At 49.4% G+C, this 26,241-nt stretch overlaps 1 protein-coding gene across 1 annotated transcript in view; it reads left to right on the top strand.

The window, feature by feature from the left end:
• Positions 1 to 6: 6 nt before the first annotated feature.
• The window catches only part of LOC125746033 (nipped-B-like protein), a 33,365-nt gene continuing 7,130 nt past the window's right edge, over positions 7 to 26,241 (top strand). Inside the window, exons 1-24 of the mRNA XM_049019576.1 lie at positions 7 to 340; positions 13,170 to 13,316; positions 18,484 to 18,649; positions 18,841 to 18,941; positions 19,205 to 19,316; positions 19,434 to 19,585; positions 20,025 to 20,179; positions 20,279 to 20,369; positions 20,526 to 21,110; positions 21,227 to 22,522; positions 22,625 to 22,801; positions 22,899 to 23,069; positions 23,302 to 23,373; positions 23,467 to 23,556; positions 23,741 to 23,844; positions 23,964 to 24,050; positions 24,156 to 24,387; positions 24,676 to 24,827; positions 24,921 to 25,001; positions 25,120 to 25,220; positions 25,307 to 25,442; positions 25,622 to 25,704; positions 25,795 to 25,927; positions 26,024 to 26,167. Coding sequence (XP_048875533.1) covers positions 13,253 to 13,316; positions 18,484 to 18,649; positions 18,841 to 18,941; positions 19,205 to 19,316; positions 19,434 to 19,585; positions 20,025 to 20,179; positions 20,279 to 20,369; positions 20,526 to 21,110; positions 21,227 to 22,522; positions 22,625 to 22,801; positions 22,899 to 23,069; positions 23,302 to 23,373; positions 23,467 to 23,556; positions 23,741 to 23,844; positions 23,964 to 24,050; positions 24,156 to 24,387; positions 24,676 to 24,827; positions 24,921 to 25,001; positions 25,120 to 25,220; positions 25,307 to 25,442; positions 25,622 to 25,704; positions 25,795 to 25,927; positions 26,024 to 26,167 — 4,485 coding nt within the window. The 5' untranslated portion in view covers positions 7 to 340; positions 13,170 to 13,252. The remainder of the gene's footprint in view (positions 341 to 13,169; positions 13,317 to 18,483; positions 18,650 to 18,840; positions 18,942 to 19,204; positions 19,317 to 19,433; positions 19,586 to 20,024; positions 20,180 to 20,278; positions 20,370 to 20,525; positions 21,111 to 21,226; positions 22,523 to 22,624; positions 22,802 to 22,898; positions 23,070 to 23,301; positions 23,374 to 23,466; positions 23,557 to 23,740; positions 23,845 to 23,963; positions 24,051 to 24,155; positions 24,388 to 24,675; positions 24,828 to 24,920; positions 25,002 to 25,119; positions 25,221 to 25,306; positions 25,443 to 25,621; positions 25,705 to 25,794; positions 25,928 to 26,023; positions 26,168 to 26,241) is intronic.

Raw genomic sequence — 26,241 nt, 5'->3', positions numbered from 1 at the left:
GCACTTCCGGTCGGCATTTTGTTCCGACAGAGGGAGTCCGTCTGAGTGGCTCCTTTGATCGCCGCGTCGGTCGCCCTCCGTGGCTTCTGCCCCTCTCCTCTCCCGAATTGTTCTCGTAGCCCAGCCGGATTTTAACCGCCGTTTCCAGCAGTGTCGGTGTGGAGCCGCCCGAAGGCGCGGCCCGGGGGATGCTCTCGCCGTCGAAGCAGTCGCGTTTGCAGTGAGTCGGAGGAGCGGAGCCGCGGCCCGAATCGCTGTCGTGTTTCTCCGCGGAGCGGTGAGGGACGGACGGGGCGCCGCCACCGACTGCCCGCTTCTCCTCACTAACAAACACAGGCAGGTAAATCTCTCGCCTTTTATTACGCTTCTCCTCCGCCAGCGGGATTTCTGTGTAAACCCTCAAAGCCGGCTGAGCGCCGCTGAACCGGCGAGGGCCCCGCCAGCGAATCGGCCCAGCTCGGTTCGGTTCGGTTCTTTATGGCGGTCCGGGTCACAATTGTGTGCCCGCCGAGATGCGCGGGGGCGCGGTGTAGTCTGATACGGCGAGCCCGAGGACTGGAGCTGCGGGAGGCCATAGCAGGCCGCTGGGGGGGGGGAGGAGGAAAGCCTTTCACATGATGGAGGAGGAAAATAAAGAGTCCCTCGAATGGCGTTCTGGTTCGGCGGCGCTGGTGGATCCGAACCTGGCGTTTCCGGCACTTTAGTACCGTCACTGAGGGTCAGCCGAGACGGGCCGAGTGCCCGGCGGGGGCGGTAGTGGGCTCGCTAGCGGCCGGCTAACCCACTCGGCTTCGAAACAATGAGCTGGATGACTGGCTAGGCTAGTCCGCTAACGGGCCGGGCGCCCCGCCGGCGAGGAGCGGGGGAAACCTCAGCTCGGCGTCGGCGCCTGTCGATTGGATGGGGCGCCGGACACTTGGCGGGCTGGGGGAAGGCACTACTCCAACCTTTCTGGTCCGAATATCACAGACTTTGAAAGGCAAGTCGAGGGCGGCCCGTTGTGGGTGTCATTGGCCGGCCTCGGCTGTCCCTCTTGTCCCGCTCCAGGTCCCGGTGTCTGTTGACACGGCCCGTACCAGTGCGAGAGACCCCTTCACGGTGACCTGGGATTGAAAGTCATGACCTAATGGATGTAGGTGACCATGGTTCGTTACGCGCTGTGGGGGTTTGTGTCAGGCCGGTCCGCACTAAGGGGGTCCCCGGTTCGCGGGGCTCCTTGATGTCCCTGTTTATCCTGCACGCAGCTCTGGCTTCTGTCCCTTAGTTTCGATTTCTTGCGGAATCCCGGTAAAGTAACACACAAGTAATAATCATCTTGCAGTATTATCATTATTTTCGTTTACTTTAGTGGATGTAATGCTAGATAAAACATTTGGTGTGTAAATACCAGAGTGCGCATGGACCACACAAGTGGGGACCGTGCAAGCAGTACTTGCCTGGTTCACACTGTCCCCCGCCACTGGAGGTTCCCCAGCATGGGAAGTGACTGACTGGCCTTTTTTGGACAGTATTACATATAATACTAGGCTGATGGGACAGAACTCTGGGGTTCTGGGTCCAGTGAAGTTAGTTTAAAAGAGTGCATGGACCCTTCCATACTTAGGGAATGGCCAGCAGCCACCAGTCCATCTGTCTTCGTTTGCCCCCGCCCCCTTGCATTCCTGTCTTTGTTTTGCTGGTCATATCCTTTCACTCACCTGGATTTGGGTGAAGTGGGAACCGGGCCCCTTGTCACGAAATCCGTCTGGAGCTCTGTGTGTCCTCACTTTCTTTAATGTCCTTTGTTTTAGTTGTACGATCTTTTATTTGCTCGTGTTTTTTTCTCTCTCTCCTTATAACAGACTGGTTTCGGAAGTAAATGACAGGATAAATGTTTACTTAGTAATAAGGTCAGTTGTCTTATTTTGTTATTCTTTGTACCAACTGTATTATGGGAGTTTTGTTCCCTCTTATTTTAAGCAGATGGTCAAATATAATGCGAATGTGCAGAGAAAGAACTTTGGGCTCTCTTAAGAGCCTCTTCTAGCTTTTAGGGTGACCATAAGGAGACTTTTGCATGACGGATCCCTTTCCTGAACTCTAAGCCTTTTGAGGTCCCCTGTGTGTGCTTGTGATATGCAGGTAGCTAACTGGCTGTACATGATTATCATATCTACCGTGCATCGAATGGGACATCTAGGTGCCAAATTATTTACATTTATATGTTAATTAAAACATGAAAGCTGTCACATGACCTCCTGCTTCCTCATTGTCATTGTCAATCTTCCCTTTCAATGTGTTTTAAGAGCCTGAGAAAAGCGTTCTTTCAGATTACGTGAACTCACCTCCCAGCTGACGTGATGGATTCATGGGCTGCAATCTTGATATATCACTGATTTTCATATATTGTTGAGAAGTGGACTTAGTGTTTGGTTGCTTCTTTGTATGTGTGTGTGTGTTTTTTCTCTCGTATTTGCGAGTTTGGAATATGCCATTTGGGGGGGGGTGTATAGTGTATGGTCCATCTCCCCTGATTGTTCTGAAACTGGTTAGCTAGAGCCATTCAGGAACACCTCACCTAAAAGGTACCCCAGAACTGCTTGATAGCCGAAATGTAACTTAAGACCATTAAAAGCCTGGAATGGTCCACCATCTCCATCACCCTCTGCTTTCTGTTTTTCTTCATTTTAGCTTTTATCAAGCTAATGTATGAACTGGGAACACATCTGATGTGTCACTTAAATTATTAGAATTGCATGAATCTAAAAAGTAGGAAATATTTAGACTGTTTTGAGTATTTTAGTGTGAACAGCTGTTAGTATGCATATGTGGGTGAATAAATGAGACTGTCAAGCAGGCAGTGGTTGTGCCACCAGCATACATGCGAAAAGACTCACAGATACACCACACTTCTGTGTGGTTTTACCAAAATGGCTTTACCAGCTGACTTTTGCATGGGAACCAAAGGAAATTAGCTTGCTAGTAACTTGTCGGTCAGCAGTTTTGCTTTTCAGGAAATAAAAACAGAAAGATGAAAAGTGCTTCTACAACAAGCCTTAAAATGAAGAGTTTGTGTTTTTTATTTAATACCTTGGCTTCCATTGGACTTGAGCCTTGCTGTCTAGTAGCACAGCTGAATGCTGCACTGTTTCCTGACTGTAGGCTTGGATTCGGAAATACTGCAATATTATGGTAGTATAGCCCCATAAATAGGAAGCAGGGGGAGATGGCGTGCAGCTTCTCTGTCAGCCATTTTGCCGGGGTGTTTGAATTCCCTGTGGAGAAAATCGTATTCTTCAGAGTCCACATGTAATACCCCAGCAGGCGCGAGCTGGGGTCCCGCAGCATGGCACACCTCCTGCAGGGAGCTGCTTCTCTCAGAAATGCTGCTAGAAATACACACACAGGCTTCATCTGTATTTTTAAGTCTATGAACTCTGTGACGCTTTGGGCTGGGCGTAAAGCAATATCTGTAATCACTGGAAGGTAAAACTTCATAGAAGTATTCGCTAATCTCTGTTTTGTGTTCTGTAACAATGAGAGATTTTAATGGTCATGACGTGCAGCTGCTGGCAGCTGGCATGCCCGCTGTTTACGCCCCGGCCGAGTCGTGTTAGCCAGAGCAGTGGTAGAAGCCGCCCACTGATTCGCATCTCAAACAGGAAGCCGGCCGGAGAACGACGGTGGCTGTGCGACACTGGGCATGCAGTGTCACATAAAACACACGTAAAGCAGGCGTCGGTGTATTCTGGTTACTCGTGGTAGTGCTGAGAAGTCTAGTACTGATACTCTGCACCTGAGGTGAGGGTCTTACTGCAAAGGGCTGGGGTGGATATGTGAGCATGGAACAGTGCTCCAGTGAATCACAACGAGTCACTTAGTCCTAGTGAGTTAGTGTGTTTGTGCCACAATTTTTGTGATTTTTTTTTTTTGTTTTGCCTGTGTTGTACTGTCTTCGATGAGGATATCTGATTTGGAAGATGGATGGATGGATTGATTTGTGGTACTTTGTTCATAATTGTAATTCTGTGTACTCGTCTGCTGGGACGATTCATTGGCTCTGGTGTCCTGCCCTTCCCGCTACTTTTACCGTCACTGGCAGCCTCCTTTCCTCCCCCAGCCTCCCTTAGCCTGCCCAGCTGTAGGTGGCGCTGTGCTAGTGGCAGAGCACTCAGCGAGAGCATGTTCACCAGCTGGAGAGATCCCCTGCCAGTTTGACGGTCTTTGTGACGATGGCCTAACGAACGATTGATCCGTGAACAAATGCAAATGACGACAAACTCCCCCACCCCACTCCCCCCCCCCCCCAGGCCGAAATCATGTTGGATGTTTAGCTCAGTGCATTATGCGTGTGTGTGTGTGTGTGCCTCTTTGTTTGTGTAGTGCTGTTTGACCATGGAGCTGATGGTGCCTCTTTGTTTGTGCGGGAGTGGTGCCCCTCTGCTGTGCCTGACAGATTTCCTTTTTGTTTTTGCTTCCTCCCAGAGCACTAAAGGGGAGCAAAAATGTAGACTGTCTGGCATGGAGCTTGGAGGGAGCAAAAACATGGACCGACCGTGGGTCCCTGAGAATTGAATTGTGAAACACTGCTTTAGAAAATCTCATGGTAGGCTGGGGTGCCTGTGTGTAGCCTCTGCTCTTTTGATTATCAGCATTAGTGCCCTGATGCTCTCAGCTGTGTTCTTCATCAAAAGCATCAGTAACCTGTCTGCTGGTTGAACGTTTTTATGACAGCCGACATACATTTTGAATAGAAGGGATCTTCCTTGGATGGCATAATTGGGCATAACTTACTTTATCAATTATTTAGTGTTTCCCCTGGTCTTTTACGGTTATTCTCGTTAGCTCTGTGTCCTAGTCATGTTATTTACTAACTCCGAGCTGTGCTTTTCTTGTAGATCCATTATGAATTCATCCATACCAGGACAGGCTGTGGTTGATGTTTCAAAACTGTGAAAATGCTGTTCTTGAATCTTGAATTAGTCTAAAGCTAATGGGTTCACTGATTTGATGGAAGATAGCATTTCTTGATTGTCAGAAGTCTGTTAGTATTAAGTATTGAGCCACACCAAGCGGTTGGATTGCTGGTATGAATCCTAATTTGCACCGGTAAAAAGTAAGTGGTCCTTTGTTTTCTACTGTGTATATGACTGTGTAGTTTAGGCTGTAGTTTAGGGTACCTGTTACCATGTGGATTGTAATACACACCCTGGCTCTGCAACTGGAAATAGGGTTTGAGCACCACATCTCCCTGCTTTAAATGCCTGTTAGTGGTTCTTTAAACCCATTTAAAATGGTTGCATTAAAAAGTCACCCAGTTCTAACACCAGTGGTTCCGAATGCCTAAGCCTGTCTTGTTTATAAATGATTAATTTCTCATTTCCATTTGCAAACTGGTCTGTCTTAAGGCCGTTTGGAATTCGAAGGAGCCAGTGATCTGGCTAAGCTTGGCATCGAGCAGAATGTCGGTGTCTGTGTTTGACCGTGAGCGCCGCTGGTGTCGTGTGCAGTCAGCCGCCCACTTCTGCTTAGTGCAGGCGTGGCCAATCATATCTGCAAAGGGCCGGTGCGCGTGCAGGTTTTTGGGGTAACCGTTAGGTCAGCTGTTCAAACCCAGGTGTGAGGACTCTTCAGCCAATCAGTCCTCTGATTAGTGACCTAATTAGGGAGTTGCAGTGAGAACCTGCACACACACCGGCCCTTTGCGGATAAGATTGGCCTCCCCTGCCTTAGAGTCTTTCAGCGGGCCAGCAGGGGTCGCTTTGTTTCACCGGTGGGCTTCATGGGAGTCTTAGATTATGACATCAGCATCGCCAGCTGTCTGCTGCTGCTTCCGTTTTAAGGTGTTTTCTATATCGGGATACGGAGGAAATTAAGAGCTGTTAACGCTGGGGTCTGCAGCACCTGCCTGCACACACTGCACTCGCTCCCTCTGCTGGTCAGCCACTCCGGTGACCTGGATCTCGGGCTCGACTCATCTTCTGTTCTTTCGGACTTATTAGTTTGGAAGGTACTGCTGCATTGGGTTTTAATTTCCATTATTACCCAGTTATTGATTTCTGCCTGGCATAAATAAAGTATATCTGTCGGTCTAAAGAAAGGGCTGACAGAAAGATGGAAAGTCTGCCGCGTATAACTTAGTTATTTTCTATTAAAGCCTGGTCCGGTAGCGGGAAGGTGCACCGTAATGGGTGTGTTGTTTGTGTAGCTAATGGTGAGAAATGTGCTAGTTTTATATGCGTGTGATGTCTGAATACAGATGTCTGTTCCTGCGAGGCCTAGCTTAAGGCCTGGGCCCTTAAACATTCCCAGGTATGGTGGAGGATGAAATGGGAACCGTTGCCGCTGTTGAAACGAATCTGAAACCACAAACATTGTATATGAAACGACAATCTGTGTGCGTGGCCCGGTTAGCCCAGCTGGCTACCCTCAGATGCCCTCGCTGATTGGTCCGGCTCTCTGTTTCCTGTGTTCATTTGTGGTCGTTTTAAATGCATATTGGAGGGTGCTACACAAAGCAGGATTTCTCGCTTAGCTGGGTTAGCTTAAGCCAGAAGTCATGGTTGTCCAAAAAGAGTTTATGTAAGGAGCATTCCCATTGGACAATCATGACTTGTGATTTAAAGTATTCAGCTAACTGGGAAATTCTGCTTTGTGGAACACTCCCTTGCTCTTTGTTAGCCGTGCAGGGCTCAGTGAAGAACACAGATGGTTCAGTAATGTGTTTTGTTTAATCCCTTGTGATATTTAGTGAGCTTGACTGGAGGAGAGGGACTGGGCATCAGGGTGGCCCCTCTGCATACCTATGCTTACCTCAGGGCACATGCTGCCACCCCAGCTGGCCCTTAGAGCCTCAAGACGCTGGTGCAGTGGAGTTTTGGGGGAACATGCAGCCGATGGGCTCAAGGCCCTCGATTGGCCCAGGTTTCATTGGAGCTAAGGGCCTGCTCACCGGGCTTATTCAGAAAGGCTCAGGCCCCTTTATTTGATCACTGTGTAAATGCCTGCCAGGTTTCCTTTGTACCTTGTTTCCAGCCACTTTATGGAGAAGGCTTTTGGGTCATATAGGTGTTGTGGGGTGGGGGTGTCTATGGTGGATGGCCCTGACGGACAGTGAGGTCTGTGGAGACCTATCCTCTGGCTTCGTGAGCCCCAGTGCACCAGACCGCGTCTGAGCTGTGGGTTTCCGGAAGGATGTTATGATGGGCTGTTTGGCTTCACTGTCTGTGACGTTGTGATGAGATGCTGGGCCTGCTGACTCTGACCGTGGTCAGGGCTTGAGTGATTAACTTCTCAGGCTCCGCCACAGCGAGTGTTTTGGCTAAAGAGATGCAAATATTTTGGTTCATTACGCTTCCTGAGACGCAGGCTGGCAGATTGAGCTGTCAAGGTGCCAGGCTGCCAGGCCTGGTGTAGCGCCTCTCATACGCGGAGTCATGTGACCTCGCCGCTTCCTGTGGAGGAGAGCACGTCATTACATCACCATTAGACGCGAAATGTGTACCTCATCAGGATCATTTCACTCCAGGCATTCTCAGTATGAATATAGTAGCTCTACTATGAAATGTGTTTTTAATTTGTGGTTTATGAAATTTCATCGTATTTTTCTGGTATCCAGGGACTAAAACCACACAAGAAATTCTTGTTAGCTTTCCTAAATGAAAATACCCCTTGCTGTTAATGTGGTAAAGGCGTTTTAAATTGGTAGAAGGTTTCATATTGCCAGTGATTGATTGGAGTTGAGTTTTGATGCAGTAGTAGGTGGGTTGTGGGGAAAAACAAACTGTTTGGTACCCAAGGGATGGAGGGAGAACAGACAGGTGCAGAGAGCAGGGGAAATGAAGCCGTGCCTCAGTGTTTGGTCAGACAGACACGGGGCTCTGCATCTCCATGCTAACCATCTGTCTCGCTGTGCATATCCAGCTTGGCAGCAGTTCTTTCACACAATTCTGTGCTCCATCTGAAGGCCAGATTTTGGTTGGACGAGGCTGTGGCACTAAGCACTGGAGTGCTTCTTGTGGTGAACTTGCAGATGTGGGAGGCCTCACGCTGTCCTTTTATAACCAGCCAAGCGGCTCTCTGTAGGACGAGAAGGAGCCGTAAACACATGTACCTGTTTAACGTTGGGGTGCGGGGATCCCTGAAGCGAGGCTGATAGGGTCCTGCAGCTGGTCAGCTCGTGCAATGATGGGAGGGTTCGAGGGTGTTATGTGGGATAGTGAGGGATTGGATTTTGTCCCCATAAATAGAAAATGTGATCTGAAGGGGGGCTAGGAGTAGCGCAGGGCCCTCATCACAACATGCTATAGAAATAATACATCGAAGTTGGGCTTATAAATGACATAGTATTTTATAATATGGTTGCAGACCATTTGCACTATGGGTATTGTTAGGGCTGGGCAATTCATCGAATTTTAATTACAATTACAATTTTTGACGTTCAACAATTATCAAAACAAAATAATCAAGATAAAAATCAAGATAAAAATGCTTATTGTGCTGCATTTCATTTTGCAGTTTTTTTCCTGGCGTTATAGATCCAGCACACCCCTTTCTAACCCAATGATATTTGTTTCTTTTCTGTTAAAAAGACAGTTTTTTTAAAGCTCAATAAATACACGATATTTTCAGAGTCAGTGAGTCGTTGTGTTAAATAATCGCGATCTCAGTATTGACCAAAATCGTTGTTATGACTTTGCTATAATTCAGCTTCCGTAGGTACTGTGACAGGTGATTTATGCCAGCAGCACTAACGCAGTAACCCAGATTTTACTGCTTGTAACCAGTGGAGCTCTGATGTGGAAGTCTTGACTGATATAGAAACCAATACATTTTTGTTGCTGATACAAAACCAGCTAACCTCTGAGGCACAGATTAGAGGAATGACATCACATAGTTTTTTTTTTTCCAAATCAATTTTTTATCAATTCATGGGTCGGTTTAGATAATGTATTATATACACGTCACGGCTGTGGAGCCCCCCCACCCCCGCCCTGCTTCGCACAGCCATGCATGGTGGAGTTTATCATATCTAAAGGGGTTGGGAATGTGTTTTGGCGGGACTCCAGACAAAAACTTTAGGAACCACTGTTAGTTTGAATGAGCAAACAAAATGCCTCGTCCACTGCTGCAAAAGTGGCTGCTTGTCCAATGCAAGCTTCTCCATTATTTTAGTAGTTTAGTCTTTAGCTCCGGAGCAGTTTAAAAATCAGCTAAGATTGACACATCGGCCCAAAGCCAATATCTTAATTTTTCATGAATATTGGCTGATCCTGATATGTTAACCGATGTATTGTGCTTCTCTACCTGCAGCTTCACTTGTTACAAAAATCCCATACTGCCATAGATTCAGCAGAAAACCTCTCATCATGTTCCATGAATTATTTCTGCCAGTCTTCTTTTGAAAACTCCATCTGTCCATGTAACTGCTTATCCTAGTCATAATTCACATGTACCACACTCTGACTGTTTCAATGTTCTAGCTGGGTGATGCGTGTTAAGGGCCGGTCATCGGAAGCAGGGAGCCGGGGTCTGGGATGAAGGTCTCCAGGTCAAACATGATCTCGCACGGATCCCTGGTTGAAGTTTGTGTGCTGGGTGATACCATCCATGGTGCGGTTCCTGTGTGACTGACAGCTTAACTCCCCTAAGCCTCGGTTTACCGTGGTGCTTTGTTGTACGGGGGCATGCTGGGACGCCAACACCGTTCCTGGTCTATGCTGTGATGAGCTCATCGTGCAGATATGCGTTATGCTGGGCCAACGGCCGTTAGCCAGAGAACAGAGCCTCCGTGGTTCTGCTGTTGCAGGGTCTTGCCGGCGTGGGGTCTGTGAGGGCAATGCCTGCATCAGCCAGGCAGTGGAATTCAGCCGCTTGCTGCCTGGAGCTCATTCCCTGTGGCTGTAGTGACATCTTTGGACTGTTCACTTGGCATTAGTGGGTTCACGTGAAAGTGTGTCTCAAGCCCAGCCCTCAGTTAAAGTGGTGAACATGCACGTCTGCTTTCTCCTGGGGGTGTTTTTGTCATGGCGTTTTCTGGGCTCGTGACTTAACACAATGCAGTATTAGAAGCTGCTGGCTCAGTGCATCATATTGTGACTTAAACTGTTTTTGATTTAACAAGATATGCCTCTTTGGCGTTGTGTTAGCTTTCTGCTTGGGTGTTAGTTCTGGTAGAGGGAGAGCAGCTATGAAGAATTGTTTGTGTGTTTGGCTTCATATTTCGATTTTGTGGCAGTTGGGTGACGCGCTTCGGTGTGTGAAGAGTGCCGTACTCTCCCATAACATTGCTCTCCGATGAAAACCGTTTGGCGTCTTTTGACGATTGTGACTTTCAACTATAGTTTGAATGCACCCATTTATGTTTTATCTATTTAACTAGTGTTTGTGTTTATAATAGTTAACATTGTATGGGTTATTTTTACACTAATTTTAACTTAGTGTTGATAATTAGATGATGCATGTTTTGCTGGACAGCGACAGTAATCAGGTTTCTGAGGACCTGGCTCCACACATCCATCCTGATGTCTAAGTGGGAAATACTTTGTGGGTCTCATTCAAGCTTGAGGGACAAAAGCGCCGCTGTGGATTGTGGATGTGGAGTCTTGGGGTGCTTTTCCACCGCACAAAGTACGGTACTTTCGGTACTTTCGCTTTTCCATTGACTTCCGGTCAAGTACCAGTACCAAAAGTGCCAAACCAGCTGTGGGACTGGCAAACATACTTGCTGTCAATTGGTTATGCAAATAGCCTGCCGCTGACACACAAAATACAACCGACGTCACAGCGAACAGCGAGAAACAAAATAAAAAGCAGTAGAAACAAAAATATAAAAAAGGTAACATGCAAAGATGGACAAACGCAGACTTTAATCGCCATATGGTCAGACGAACAGATCCAGCGGGATTTAGATCTCGAAATAAAAAAGTATTTGCCGTAATGGCAAGCCGCTTGGAAGAAACGGGGCTCAGGCGAACCACTTTATGGAAGTACCGCTGTTCCCCACTGTTCCTAGGAGTTCCCATGGCTTTTCTTGCCTGGCTCATTCTTCAGCGGTTCTCTGATTAAAGTGCTTTTGTTCACACAGTGCACCGCTCAACTCGGCCGACCACTGGAGGGTGCAAAATGCTCCGACTCGGGAGCCGGCACTCGCGCGTCCTATCAGATTACCTCTTGCACCTTCGGCTCTGTTGGGCCTCGTGTCTCATTTGTTTGTTATGGTTCAAAGCATCCCACTGTTGGAATGTATCTTGGTAGTTTTATTTCAGGATGTTCATGTAGCTCAATGAAAATGAGGGAAATGTAGCATGCGTGTGTGTGCTGGAGGAGTCTTTCAAAAGTAACTCGCTGAATCGGGGCCCTCGAGCTTGGAATCTGCCACACTGTGATTCTTGTCAGTCATTTCCGGGTTGGACATCATCACTATCCATTTTACCATAGCTCACTGTGGTTTACCATACCACAGATGCCACACTTCTATTTATTAGCAATCTTCTATTTAATGGTGGCACTTAAGCTGTTAACTGATCAGCTGTTTGTCAGATGAGCATTTTGCTGTATGTACATACTTGTCACTGTTTTCACTCCCTGGGAAGCTAATGGACGGTCCATTCTGATAATCAGTTTTAGCATTGCTGAACCCTCAGACTCCCTGAGCCTATATGAATGGGTGCTCATTCACACATTTCAAATGATTCAAATTTTTTTTTTATGAATTATCCTGTCCTATCTATACTCACAACTCCAAATTACTCTAATAGTGCTAACAGTTCTCAAGGTACAGTGTTTCCCTGGCATTATATTATATTAGGGGGGCACCCCCCCCCCAGCGGCACCTTCCGCCCCCCCTTGAAGGTTAAGTTAATTTAACTTTTTTATTTTCTATATAGCGCCCAATCACAACAGAAGTCATTTAAGGTTACCTTTCCTATAGAACAAGTCTATACATTGTCCTTTTATTAAACAAACTAAATAGCCTTATGTTATTTATCTTATTTACACAACAGGGTCACATGTTGACAATTCTCCTCTGCTCTATGTATCGCGCATGGCGGAGTTCCGCCCCGATGTGAGCGCGCACACAGGTGAGCGCACTCCCACCAGCGGACAGAGTGCACGTCGGAAAATGTCGCGTCAACCACCCAGTCAGTGGCGTAAACTGTGAGAGGTACTTCTCAACCATGAACAGGGTAATAAATACGTTTCACAATGGGATTTTCGGCTTTAAATTATCACTATTCTAAGCTATCAGCTATCACTTTTAAAGCTTAACAGTTAATGTATTTGCTGACAATACAAACATCCGCAATAGGCTGCAAGGAGACCATCTTGCAGCCTGCATGCGGATCTCAATAGTCCAGACGTTTCTGACTTCCAAAAATCAAGAGGCTCTAGAAATGTTCATCATGAGGTCCAGAAAGATACACTGCAATGACAAAAGCTTTGCGGATAATTGTCCTAAAGAGATGCTCTGTTTAGTTCAGTTGTATTGACTGCTGTCATTAAAAGAAACACATGAATACCATGAATCCTGTCCGTGTCAGTCTGCCCCCCCCAAGCTGTAAACCTAGAGGAAACACTGAAGTACTTTTACTAAACAGTCTGCAGTCATCAAATAGTGTGAGTGGTTGAAGATTTCGTGTAATATTGGCTGAAAGTGCTTTTACCGATTCCATTCTCTTCATTCTATCAGTCACATCTTGTTTACTGGCTCTCTCTGTCTCAGATTTTGTAAAGCTGAGCTTTGATGCTTCTGACGTCAGCGCCGTGTCACATTCTGTTTGTGTCTGGGGCCGTCGCATGCTCGGATGCACGTCACGCCGGCCGCAAGATGAGACTGAGCAGCACTACAGATTGCCCTTGTGGTCTCTAGCTCCCCCTTGACCGGCGGGCAGCGTGTAATCCTGCAGTCTTGTATGAGTTGCATGTTTACCTTGGCCCCTTCGGTCTTCGCCTTGCAACGGGCACCTGCATGTGCAGCAAGCAGTACTGGTTAAGCTGGACCCCCTGCTGACCGGCAGGTGCGTCTGCCAGAGGGTCAGGGAGAGAAAGTACCTGATCGCGGGGCCTCCGCTCAGCGGCTTCCTGTGGGTGGGAAGCAGGTGTGCGCGATCCCCTCACCTGCGGATGGTGGGGTCAGCCCCATGGTCGAAGTGGGAAGGGACGCACTGACGGGCATTTCTGTCTTACAGCGCTTGGGAGATGTGAGGTTCAGACAGACGCCCCCGACACCGAGCGACCTGTGCACCGACGCAAGCCTCAGCCCATCTTCAGCATGAATGGGGACATGCCTCATGTTCCCATCACCACTCTCGCTGGGATCGCTAGCCTCACCGACCGTAAGTATGGCTGTGTCTACACGTGCAGGCATGCACAGAGCGGGTGCTGGCTGGGGGGTTTGCCGTTGTCCTGTGCTGGATGTGTTCTGGATGTGGTGTTTGTCCTTGGATACACTGCGGTGGATTACACTCTTTGGGAAACTAAAGATTTTTATTTATTTTTTTTGTGGATTTCCTTTTTCTGCTGGGGAAGAATTTGAATCTTGTGGGACTTGTTTGGATTACCTGTTCTTGGACTTTACTCCACTGGAATTCTGTAAGATGAGCTATTGGGAAGGATTGTTGCTGCCCCCCAGCTGCACTGCCAGCCTCCTGCGCCAGCCGCCCCGCTCTGCGCTCTGTGTAGCCAGGCATTTCTTTACCCCCATGCACCTCTGAATAGCCAGACACCTCAAGTCCAGGGGATAGCAAGCAGGCCGACGCTGTTGGAATATGTTGGAGGATTTTACAGTGTGTGTGAATGCATCTGGCTCAGGGGGCGATGTGGGATGGGGCCCCACAGTCCGGCTCGCACGCCTGTCAGCATAGCGCATCAGCAAACACTTGGAGTTGCTCTGTGGATAGCAGAACACCCTGTTGGTGTTCTGTTGGCCCGGTGTCAGCTGGATCCGAGCGGAATACGGAAAAGGGGCTTATGATCCGTTTGATAAATAGTTAAACAGAAGTAGATTTAACTGAGGGGATGATGAGGGAAGGGGAACTTGCTGTGAGGTTCGATGACACGCAGTGTCAGGCTGATGTGCTGACTGCTGCATGCTCAGCATCTATCCTGCGCTCTGCTTTAACTATATGAGAGGCTGCGGTGATGGCCAGCCCAGTGATCACCCTGTGCTAGTTTGATGAGGAGGTCCCAGTGGTATACTGGGGTGGCTCTGTTGGGAGTGAAAAGGTAAGCAGTATTTCTGTGGCAAGTCACCTCAATTTAACCTGTACCAGATTAAAGTTAGAGAGACACTATATATTGGTTAACGTGTCGATATCAGCTGATATTCGTTAAAAATCAAGATATCCACACTGGTCCGATGTGTCAGCTTTCGGCAATATATATCAGTATTTAAAGTTAGCAGTACCACTATTAAAGACACAAGTAATGGAGATGCTTAATCATTTTCCGTAGTGGAGGACAAGATATTTTGTTGCTCTTTCATTGCGTAGAATTAGGGTTGCCACTTTCACTCTGAAGAATTGGTTCAAACCGGGACGCAGCATTTAATTTCATAATGCAGGATTGCTGTTCAGGTCAGTGTTTCCACAAAAAAAAAACAACAGTTTTTTTGTAATGCTATTCTGCTGAGTTTCATCACCGGCACCCACTTCGCTCAGCAAGTGGCTCAGAGGTTAGCTAGTTATTAGACAAAAGTAATCTGGTGATCGGTACTGGTCAAAATTTCCATATCAATGCACCCCTAGTTACAGGCACAAAAATTTGGTAATTGCAGAGTGGCTTTCTGCTAGCTGGCTAATGGGGGCCTTTTGGTAGGGCTGCACAATTCTGGAAAAAATGTCATCCATGGTTTTTTTGCTTAGAGTTGCGATTTATGATTTTCTCTAATTTAAACGTTTATTGCACTCAAACTGCAAAAGAAAACACAAAACATATGATTGATCCAGGAGCTGCATGTCGACGTCTGATGGAAAAGAAACGCTCATTTGGTCATTCAGTTAGGGTAACCCAAACAGCCGTACCAAAAGTGCCAGTGGGGAACTTTTTTGGTACTTTGGGGTGGGACTTGTTCTTTGTTTATTTGTTATATAAATTACCTGCCTCTGAAACGCAGTGCAACTGCCATCTCAGAACCCAGAAAACCACGAGAAACGAGGTAAAAAAAAAAATTATAAAAAAATTATGGATGCGTGGACAAACTTTAACTGCGATCTGGCTGGAAGAACCAGAGATCAGGATAGCATAAAAAGAAATAAAGTATTTTGTTTAATATAGTAGGACAGTGCAGTAATGGAAAATTTCTAAGTACGGCACCATGGTCAACATGAATTTCTCAGAAACCTATCGAGGAATGGTTTAAACAGCAAGCATGCAAATGATTCTCGGCTGACTGGTAAAGTTAGAATTGCATATGCATAACGTGATGTTTTATTAATTAAATTTCATCTTTAACTAAATGTTGGTATATCGCACATCACCCAGCCCTGTAGAATACTACTTCCATGTTTCTAATTCAGTGCAAAATACCTGCCTTGCTTTGTGATGCTATTGAGCACCGGTACCAGATTTTATACCAGTGGAAAACACACCTTGAAGTACCAAAAGTACGGTACCTGGTACGGCAGCAAAGTGTCCTTTAAAGAGAGTGCAGAATTATGGGACGCTTGAGTCTCTGGGGGGAAAATTATTAGTTCTTTATAAAAGCCAATTTATCATTATTCTTATTTCTACCGAGGATTTGCTTCAGTACTAGCTAAAGGTGGTTTAGATACTCTTTTTGTTATAAGTGTTGCTCAACTGGACAAATAAACATTAGATGTATGCATGATGCTACATTGTAGATAACCCTTACCGGCGTAAATGGGCAGTGTGCGGCTCTAAGTTAGTGCCCATAACCAGATGTTTACAGGTTTAAATCCCATGGCCGGCAGAGTGAATTCACCATTGGAACTTTGCACAAGGCTCTTAACTCCAAATGGTCCAGGGCCTGCCTTCTTAAGTATAGTGCTTTTCCACTACGACCAAGTTCCAAGCTGTAACCAAGCTGATATGGCCTGCTTACTAGCAGGGCCAAGACCATCTGATTGGTCGAAATGCACAGAGATCCGTTCCTGTATGCCAGTGGAAAAGCACCATAACACATTGCTTTGGATAAAAGCATTTTTCAAAATAAATGTACAGTAAAGCCTTGGATTGCAAGCATAAGTCGTACCAGAAACGTGCTCGTAATTCAAGGCACTCGTATATCAAAGCGAATTTTCCGATTAGAAATAATGGAAACTCAGATTGGTTCTACAACCCAAAAATATTCATATAAAAATTATTAATACAAAATAGATAGTAAAAATACATAAAACAAATTAACCCGCACTTTACCTTTGAAAAGAATCGTGGATGGTGTGAGGGAGATGAGAGAGAGAAGAGGGTTATTTTGTAGGATGACTTTCACTATAATGGAATCACTGCTATCTGTTGGCTCACTGGAATCTTTTTCTTTTTGTGCGACTTAAACAAGGAACCTGTCCAATGACAGCTGCTTTTGCCTCCTTTTCGATTTCGCGGAAATGGGGTCGTTACAGATTCATCGCTTGCACTGCTACTCCCTCATTCAGGTGGTGCTTTTCAACTAAATTTTGATTATACGAGTGAGGCCGAGCATGGGAGACGTTTACCCATAATCCCACAGCGAGAGAGAGGAACCATCGGCTCAGCTGTGATCACGTAACGCGCGACAGACAAAGCGTATACGCAATACTCATATTGCAAGACCTCGCTTGTTTATCAAGTTAAAATTTATTTAACATTTTTGGTCGTCTTGCAAAACACTCGCAAACCAAGTCACTTGCAATCCGGGTTTTGACGGTACATGTTTAGATGCAGCACTTATGATGAAATACAATCACATAATCTCTCCTGAAGTCCCTCGTTCTGCTACTATTCCCACTTTTGAGAGAACAAGCAGACGCAGCGGCAAGCATCCCCACTTTGCAGGATGCAGGAACCTGAAATGTCAGTCTGAAATGGTTTGATGTAATGAGGAAAAGGCCTGTTGTGGGAGCTGCCTGTTTGGTTCATCAGTGGATGAGTGTCTGGCAGGTGTATTAACCCCTGTGAGCGAGTTAGTCAGCACATCGTTAAGCTCTGAGGGCCTGCCCTGCTCCCATAGCTACTGTCTGCAGTGACAGCCTCAGGGTTGAAGACATAGGAGAGGCTTTCTGTGTCTCCAGACTTATTTCCTTTGGAAAGTTGATTGGTTGATGTATAGTAAAGTGAGTCATCAGGCAGACGAAGTGAGAATGTTGAATGAGGACTACAAATCAAAAACAACCTTTGTTTCATAAAGGTTCTTCAGCAGTCAATGGGGGCCATAGACACCAGTAGACGTTTAGGTCCGTCCCGGCACGGGCAAAATCATCTGCTGTAAGCTCCACAGGTAACTCTGCTGCTCCAGGTGTCACCCTTTGTTGCACGTATCAGAATGGGGTCAGCAGACTTACTGGTTTGACTCTGCGATGAGTGTTTACTGGGACGGCACCAGCAATCAGTACTGGATCTTATTACATGTTATATTAGGGAGGGTGTGAATCCCGTGACTGGCAGAGTAATCATGACCATTGGGGAAGGCCTTCAGTCGTGAGTTCTGACCCCAAAACTTCTCAGCTAACATACAGGTGTGTGTGTGTGTGTGTGTGTGTGTGTGTGTGTGTGTGTGTGTGTGTGTGTGTGTGTGTGTGTGTGTGTGTGTGTGTGTGTGTGTGTGTGGGGGGGTTATGTGAAAACTACTCCACTGCTCTATTAATGAGAAGCCATATTTCTGCTTATGTTATTGTCTCTCATCACATACAGATACTTCTCTGTTCACGATGATTCTACTTACGATATTTTGACTTTACAATTAGCGACAAACATTCAGGAGTCATCTTTGAATTTTCATCTGTTCTGGGCTAGTGATGCGCCCTACGTTACTTTCTACTGATGCTAGGCGATGGCAGCATCTACATTGCCATGCTTTTCGGTCTCTGTAACAAATGTAAACATCTTATACAATGTTTAACAACCTATCTTGCAGTGTTTTTCCCCCTGTGTTTTTAACCAAATAAACTGTATTTATTTACGTTTCAATTACTGGTATTTAGTTACAGTGTCTATTTACTTTATTTATTCGATGACAGTATTTTATGTATCATTGTCATATTGAACTTTCATTTTCCACTTACAGTGGTTTATTGGAACGTAGCCCATTGTAAGTCGAGGCGCACCTGCCATAAAGTGTAACAAAGGCTCTGTAATCTGCGTCTCCTCTCTGAGGTGCCTTAGCCCTATGCTGTTTTTTTCTACTTTAATACTGCATTATGCTGGGGGGACTGCAGTGTGTGTTTCTGGCCTTTCACCTGTTCTTTAACCACACAAAACTTCACTCGGCTGCGATGCACAGAAGCTGTGAGAAGGTCCCTGTTCAGCCATCCTCCTCAGAACCCTGTTGGCCTCTGTCTCTGTCTGCAGTGTTGAACCAGCTGCCTTTGCCCTCTCCCCTTCCTGCCACCACCACGAAGAGCCTGTTGTACAATGGGAGGATCGCGGAGGACGTCACCTGCCTGCTGGGCTGCAGGGACGAGAGCCTTGTGGCCCAGCTGGCCCAGAGCCTCAGCCAGGTCTCCACCGAGCACATGTGGGTACCGTACTAAAGTCACCATAAACTCTGACAGACATCCAGCTCAGAGTGATTTACATTGATAGTAGCTTTTCTGTAAGTAGCTCTTCTAGGGTGTGGGAAAGTGAGCAGAGTCACACAGGCCAGCCTCATATGGTTCAGTTTGGTTTTTGGCGTCCTGCTCACTGTACCTCTGTGCCTTCCTTCAGAGAGCTGAAGGACAACCTGGGCAGCGATGACCCCGAGGGCGATGTCCCTGTGCTGCTGCAGACGGTGCTGTCCAGAAACCCCAACATCTTCAGGGAGAAAAGTAAGGCCATGCCCTTCGCAGCCACAGTGGGGCGTTGGGGAGTCGGCTGCCCGGCCTTCTGGCCCGCACTCTGACAGCTGACACAGGGCGCAACAGAATCTGAGAAACCTGTTCCAAGTCTGCGACTTCTATTGTTGCTGATTACCCCAGCGGCTCTTCCCTTATGCCGAGGCTGCTTCCATGTTTAGAGTGACTGGGCGGCTGCCTGGCAGCTTCCAGCCTCATGCTTCTCACACGAGTTTCATTATGCGCTGCTTCTCCAGGTATCATGCAGCAGCCAATGATGCCACAGTACAAGATGTCCCAGAATTCCATGCATGGCAGCTCGGCGTCCACAAACTACCAGCAAACCACTATTTCGCATAGCCCTTCCAGGTAGGTGTTCGCATCTTGCTAATGCTATTCCAACACCCCTCTAGTCTCCTTTTTCTGGATCCATGTGTTTGCAGCAGTATTTGTGATATTCAGCATGGCTCCTTCTCTCCCTGCCAGTCGCTTTGTTCCACCCCAGACGAGTTCAGGCAGCAGGTTCCTGCCCCAGCAGAACAGTCCGGTTCCAAGCCCCTATGCCCCCCAGAGCCCTGCCGGCTACATGCAGTACCCCCACCTGCATGGCTACGGCCAGCACCAGCAGATACAGCAAGGTGAGTTAACCGTGCGATGGGCCACTATCCCCTGTCCCTCCACTCTAATGCCAGTGTGGTCCTCTGGCTCCCATGTTCACACGCCCTTCCACATGGCTTCCCTCTGGCCATAGAGCTGCTTGGCTTTCACTTGGTCACGGCTCCTGCTTACTCAGGAAGGCCCCCAGTGTTCCACCCAGCCTTTTCTCCTGCTCCATCCTCAGACTTCCCTTCACTAGAGCCTCTCCACCCCAGCATTAGTGGGGGGGGGGGGGGGGGGTGGTGGTGGTGTGGGGCAGGGAGACACAGCAATCGGCACCTCATGTGTGGAAACCACCAAAATATGTTCCCCCCCATGCAATGCTTGTATTGCCCCTTGGTCTTGGCATGACCAGCTTATGCCCGTCCTATGAGAGCCTCTGAGCGTTCACAATGACCGTGCCGTTTCTTTCCATATCAGTAGCCAGTCCCATGGTGCCTGGTGGTATGAGGAACATCCACGACGGTAAGGTGTCAGGGCAGCTGTCGAGTAATTCAGCCAATCACCACGCAGACGGAGGCAGGCATGGATCCAATGAAGACTACATGAGCATTGTCCACAGGCTGGGAGCAGAGGTAAGTCCATGCATTGTGTTGCGAGGGTCTACTTTCTGCTTCTCAATCGCGAGGTTTGAGTATAACTGTCAGGTGACCGTGACCGCTGTGTCATTTCAGGAGGGCGACCCCTCCATGAGGAATCCCTCCTTCCCCCTTCGCTCCCCACAGTCTGTGTGCTCCCCTGCGGGCAGTGAAGGGACACCTAAAGGTAAGCGTAGGACCTCTGTAGTTTTCAGGACACTTTCAGGTTTTCCAGACTATGCTGGGAAAGTCTAAAATTATAATTTTGAATGTTATAGGCCATAGGTGGCAAGTGTTGCTGCTGCAATGACGTTTTTATAACATGCACATGCTGTCTCTGCAGCTGGGTCCCGCCCTCCGCTCATCCTGCAGTCTCCGCCTCCCTATGCCTCCCCCCGTGACGCGGCCCCTGACCTCTTACTTGACTCCCCCGAGCGCAAGAAGAGGCAGAAGAAGTTGAGCAAAGAAGAGAAGGAGCAGGCGGACAAGGCAGCCATGTACGACATTGTCAGCTCCCCCTCCAAGGACTCCACGAAGCTGACCCTGCGGCTGTCCCGTGTCAAGTCCTCTGAGATGGAGGGCGAGTTGCCAGCCGGCATGGAGCCGGGCTTCGACCCAGAGGGAGATGTACCCGTCAACAGCTTGCCATATGGCGGGGCCCAGCTACTGCATGCACCCCAGGAGCCTGGAGGCCGAGCTGGATCGGGACAGTACTTGGCGGCAGGCGAGCCAGCCGGCTACCTGCAGGCCCCACAGGTCCCTGCGCTGCCCAATGCTGGGGTGCTCCCAGCCAAGGAGCCCACGCATGGGGTGGCCAGCAGCACGCCCTATGATGAAGTGGAGATGGATGCGCTGGCTGAAATCGAGAGGATAGAGCGCGAGTCGGCCATTGAGCGGGAGCGCTGCTCCAAGGAGGTGCAGGACAAAGGTGTGTGATGCCGTCGGGACCCTGTTTATGTCTTATTGTCTCTGTCCCCAGTCCCCTGTCTCAATCTGTGCTGAGGGATAACAGCAGTAATATTGACTGAGATTCTCTCATTACAGACAAACCTCTGAAGAAGCGGAAGCAAGATTCGTACCCTCAGGAACCCGGGGCAGGTGGCACAGCAGGATCCACGGGCGGCCCTGGAGTGGGAGGTGGGGGAAGCGCTGGGAACAAAATGGCCCCGCAGGAGGCCTGCGCTGCTGGCAACGGGGCCAGCCGGCCTGCCCTGATGGTGAGCATCGACCTGCTGCAGGCTAGGCGGGGCGAGGCCCAGCTGGATATGTGCTTGGCAGCACCAACCCCGGCTTTTGATGCCCAGAGGCTGCCTGAGGAACCCCGGGGGGGCCCTGCTGCCGACAGGGCTGACCCCGGCGCCATGCTCCAGCTCAAATCTAGCCGGGATTCTGGAAAGAGGAGGCCGGATGGGGAGATGCCGAAGGCTGCGGACAGGCGGCCTGAAATCATCAAGCAGCGGACAGAGACACCGAAGAAGGGGAGTGTGGAGGAACCCCGGGCAAAAGAGCAAGGCGATACCACGAAACACAGACAGGACAGCCGGCGGGATACTCCCGGCAAGCTGCTGAATGCCGACAAGCGGACAGAGCCCTCCAAACACAGGCACGACGGTAGGCTGGACACCCCCAAGGCCCGGCCTGAGGGCAGGGGGCCAGAAGCCCCTCGGCATAGGCCGGAGGAGCGTTCCGCCACAACTGAATCTATGCGGCGGGATGGCACCGAGGGCCACCGGGGCAGCACGATCGGTGATCCGGCTCGCATCCGGCGACCTGACACCCCTAAATCCAGCAGGGGGGAGCCAGACTCTAGGCATGGGCGAGATAGGGACCGGGAGAGGAAACATGGAGATGCTCGGGACCGGCGGTCCCCAGAGCAGCGGTCCCGGCCAGACAGCCCACGTGTGAAAAGCGATCCGGCCGGCTGGCCACAGTCTAGCTTCAAGTCTCCACTCCGGAAGGAGGAGAGGAGGGCCGGTGACAGTAGCAGGAGTCGCTCCGAGGGACACAGGCAACCAGACAGCAAGCCTGGGGAGTTCCCCTCTTATCTCCTGGGGGGCAAGTCAAAAACTCTGGGTAACTTCGTTATCCCGAAGATCAAGCGAGACAAGGATGGCAATGTGGTGTCAGACCGGCGGCCCAGCGAGGCCTTGGGTGAGTGCCAGGCCAGGATGGAGCGTGCGGAGCTGGTGCAGGACCTGCAGAAGGGTGCCAAGCCTGTGGTGGTGCTGCAGAAGCTGACTCTGGACGAGGTACAGCGCTTCATCAGAGAGAAGGAGGACTGCAATGCTAGGAGCTCCAAGCCCAGCAAGAGCAGGCACTACTTGGACAAGACTGGCAAGGGTAGGTGATCACTAGCCTTGGCGTGAAACAAGGTGCAACATTGCATGACAACTTGTGCTTCGAAGGGTGTAGCGCTTAACATTTGCTTGTTGCCACCCCTAGGTGGCATGGACCCATCAATCCTGCAGGAACTCCCCCCACACCTGCTGGCTGAAATTGAGTCCACCATGCCGCTGTGTGAGAGGGTGAAAATGAACAAGCGTAAGCGGAGCACTGCCAACGACCGGCCCAAGTATGCCGAGGTCAGCTCCGAGGACGAGAGCGACGTCGCAACCGACTGTGAGTAGCCAGGATGGCGGAGTGAGGCATCCTGAGAATCTGTTTGTGTTTAGTGGGGTGTCAGAGCATAACCCCAGGCTGTGTCTATTGCATCCAGCTGCCCGTAAACGGCACAAGAAGGACCGCGACCGAACGTGGGAGTGCGAGGAGCGGGAGTCCCGGCGGAACAGCTGGGGCCACGAGGGCCGCAGGGGGTCTGGCAGCCGCCAGCGGGAGCGTAGTCCGGAGGACTCTGACAATGAGTCGCCCCCGCCCAGCCTGAGCGACTGTGAGTGCCCCTCCATACACTCTGAAGTAGCTTCAGTGTTCCTCTGGTGATCAAGACTGGAACAGGAATCTGGGCTTGATGTTTCATTGGCGAACGTGTGGGGAGGGGGCACCAGTCGGTGGGCTTGAGTTGGCCCTTTGAGGATGGGTACAAGTTTGCCCTGTTGACCGTTGTGTGACAGGTCAGGTATATGGTGAAGCACTTAAGCAGGACTCCTCTGTCTGCCATACAGTGGCCAGAAAGATGAAGAAGAAAGAGAAGCAGAAGAAGCGAAAGGCATATGAACCAAAGCTCACTCCAGAAGGTACCTTCAGAACCTCCTTCTGTAGGGACACTAGGCCTCTAAGTGCTGCTGTTACATGTGGCGTAATCCGTGTGTTTTATCTTCCTCCCTCAGAAATGATGGATTCCTCGACATTCAAACGTTTCGCAGCAAGTGTGGATAACATCCTGGAGAACCTGGAGGATGTGGACTTCACTGCTTTGGGTAGGGGACCAGTGAACTCCATGCAGCAAGTTACATTGCTTGGTATCAGCTACTCTAGTCACAAGACTTTTGGCTTTGAAGGCCAGGCTTGTTTTCACCTTAACTCCAACTTTGAATGTTGTGGTTTAGAGGTAATTGTGAATTGCGGTGAGCGATTTTCAGTGATGATGGCTCTCCTCTGCAGCCGATGATGATGAGATCCCTCAGGAATTGCTGCTGGGGAAGCACCAGCTGAGTGAGCTTGGCAGCGAGTCGGCCAAGATTAAAGCCATGGGCGTCACCTACAGGGTACGGCCATGCCAGGGGCTGTGTTACGGGGCTGCGTTGGGCTGTTACGTGACTGATCGCTTCATGTGGCGTCTGTATGAGCTTCTGTGTAAGTTCAGCTGCCTCTTTGTCTCCATTAGCTCTCATCGGATAAACTGGTGAAGGTTTTGAATATTCTGGAGAAGAACATCCAGGATGGTGCCAAGCTCTCCACTCTGATGAATCACGTGAGTTTTTTTTTTTTTTTTTTTGGAACCACCCTCCTGGCTGCTTCGCGACAGACAGTGGGGTCGTGTGTCTGACTCCCCTCCCCGTCTCCCTCATCATCACAGGACAACGACTGCGAGGATGAGGAGCGCCTGTGGCGGGACCTGATCATGGAGCGAGTGACCAAGTCCGCTGATGCCTGTCTCACAGCCCTCAACATAATGACGTCCTCGCACATGCCCAAGGCGGTCTACATCGAGGATGTCATTGAGAGGGTGCTTCAGTACACCAAATTCCACCTGCAGAACACATTGTACCCCCAGTACGACCCTGTGTACCGTGTGGACCCCCATGGAGGTTAGGAGGGCGTGACTCTGTTACTGGTTTCTTGTGGTCCTGTGAAGGGCATCCCTGTTCACCCTGTCTCTCGTTGAATGCCCCTCTGGCTTTAGTTCTCCTTGTTCTGTCGTAAACGGCTCCTTGATCGACCTGTTGATACGGCAAGCTTGATTTTGATACTTTCCATAAAACCAGGCTGTACACAACTTGTCTTCCACCATAGAGTAGTGTGGCTTTAGGCTATTGGAGTCTGCACTGGGTCTGAATCAGGCTTCACCTCCTGGTTACCCCTTCCTCCCGGTCCAGGCGGCATGCTGAGCTCTAAGGCCAAGCGAGCCAAGTGCTCCACGCACAAGCAGAGGGTCATCGTCATGCTGTACAACAAGGTGTGCGACATAGTGAGCAACATCTCTGAGCTACTGGAGATCCAGCTGCTGACAGACACCACCATTCTGCAGGTGAGGTGCTGCCCAGTGCATGGACACACAAGCACACACACTTGTATGGGTGCTTGGTGTCATTCTCTGTGTCGGTCTCTCCCCTGAACCCAGGTGTCGTCCTTGGGAATTACTCCATTCTTTGTGGAGAATGTCAGTGAGCTGCAGCTCTGTGCCATCAAGCTGGTGACCGCGGTGAGCATGAGGAAACGCATGAACACACACTGTCGCAGTGTGGTTTACAAATGCTGACCTGTCCGTCCGAATGCACCACGCCATGCACTTTGACCGTACCCCTCCCCGTCTGTCCTAGGTGTTTTCTCGCTATGAAAAGCACAGACAGCTAATCCTGGAAGAGATCTTCACATCTCTGGCCAGGCTGCCCACTAGCAAACGCAGTCTCAGGAACTTCCGGTATGTGCCGCCTGCCAGGTGAGCTCCATCACAGAGTAATGGGTGCACACAGAGCCTGACCGCAGGCCTGCTGCCGTCTTCTCCAGGCTGAACAGCAGCGACGTGGACGGGGAGCCTATGTACATCCAGATGGTGACCGCACTGGTGCTGCAGCTCATTCAGTGTGTCGTCCACCTGCCTTGTGACAAGGACAACAGCATGGAGGATGAGTTTGACAAGAAGGTGAGAGTCTATCCCCCAGACCCCTCCTAGGTCTCTGTTGTGATCACCTTCTCAGGGGTCACGTGACATGGATGGAAAGTTGGGCTTCCTGTCAGGTTTGTCACATTTTTATGGAAGCCATCAATGGAATTTGAGTTGGGTTTTGCCCACCTTGAAGCATTGGCTGATCTTTTCTCCAGGTGGATCATGATGTCCTAATCACAAACTCCTACGAGACTGCCATGAGAACTGCTCAGAACTTCCTGTCTGTCTTCCTTAAGAAGTAAGGGTCGCTCATCTTGTGAGGACGATCTCTCTCTCTCATCCTGGTCGTGACTCATCCTTCTCCATCCTTCACCCATGGCACGTTCAGGTGTGGGAGTAAACAAGGAGAAGAGGACTACCGACCGCTCTTTGAGAACTTTGTGCAGGATCTCCTGTCCACGGTGAACAAGCCCGAGTGGCCAGCAGCAGAGCTGCTGCTAAGCCTCCTGGGTCGGCTGCTGGTGAGCTCCGCCTTGCCAGGCCTCCAATGTGAGCTCCTGTCCCATCTAGCCACATGATTCAACATATAAACCTTCGCTGCCCTTGCCTCTCCTCAGGTGCACCAGTTCAGCAACAAGCAGACGGAGATGGCCCTGAGGGTGGCGTCGCTGGACTACCTAGGCACGGTGGCTGCCCGGCTCAGGAAGGATGCAGTCACCAGCAAGATGGACCAGCGATCGATCGACCGCATTCTCCGGGAGGTGGGCGTGCACCCATGGGCACTGGGAGGCGCAGTAGAAGCCCATCTGTGTCACTGTGATGCTCACGTGTCTCT

The sequence above is a fragment of the Brienomyrus brachyistius genome, chromosome 7 (genome assembly GCF_023856365.1).
Source record: "Brienomyrus brachyistius isolate T26 chromosome 7, BBRACH_0.4, whole genome shotgun sequence".
In the NCBI taxonomy this organism is placed as follows: Eukaryota; Metazoa; Chordata; class Actinopteri; order Osteoglossiformes; family Mormyridae; genus Brienomyrus; species Brienomyrus brachyistius.
This window is presented reverse-complemented; position numbering and strand designations above follow the sequence as displayed.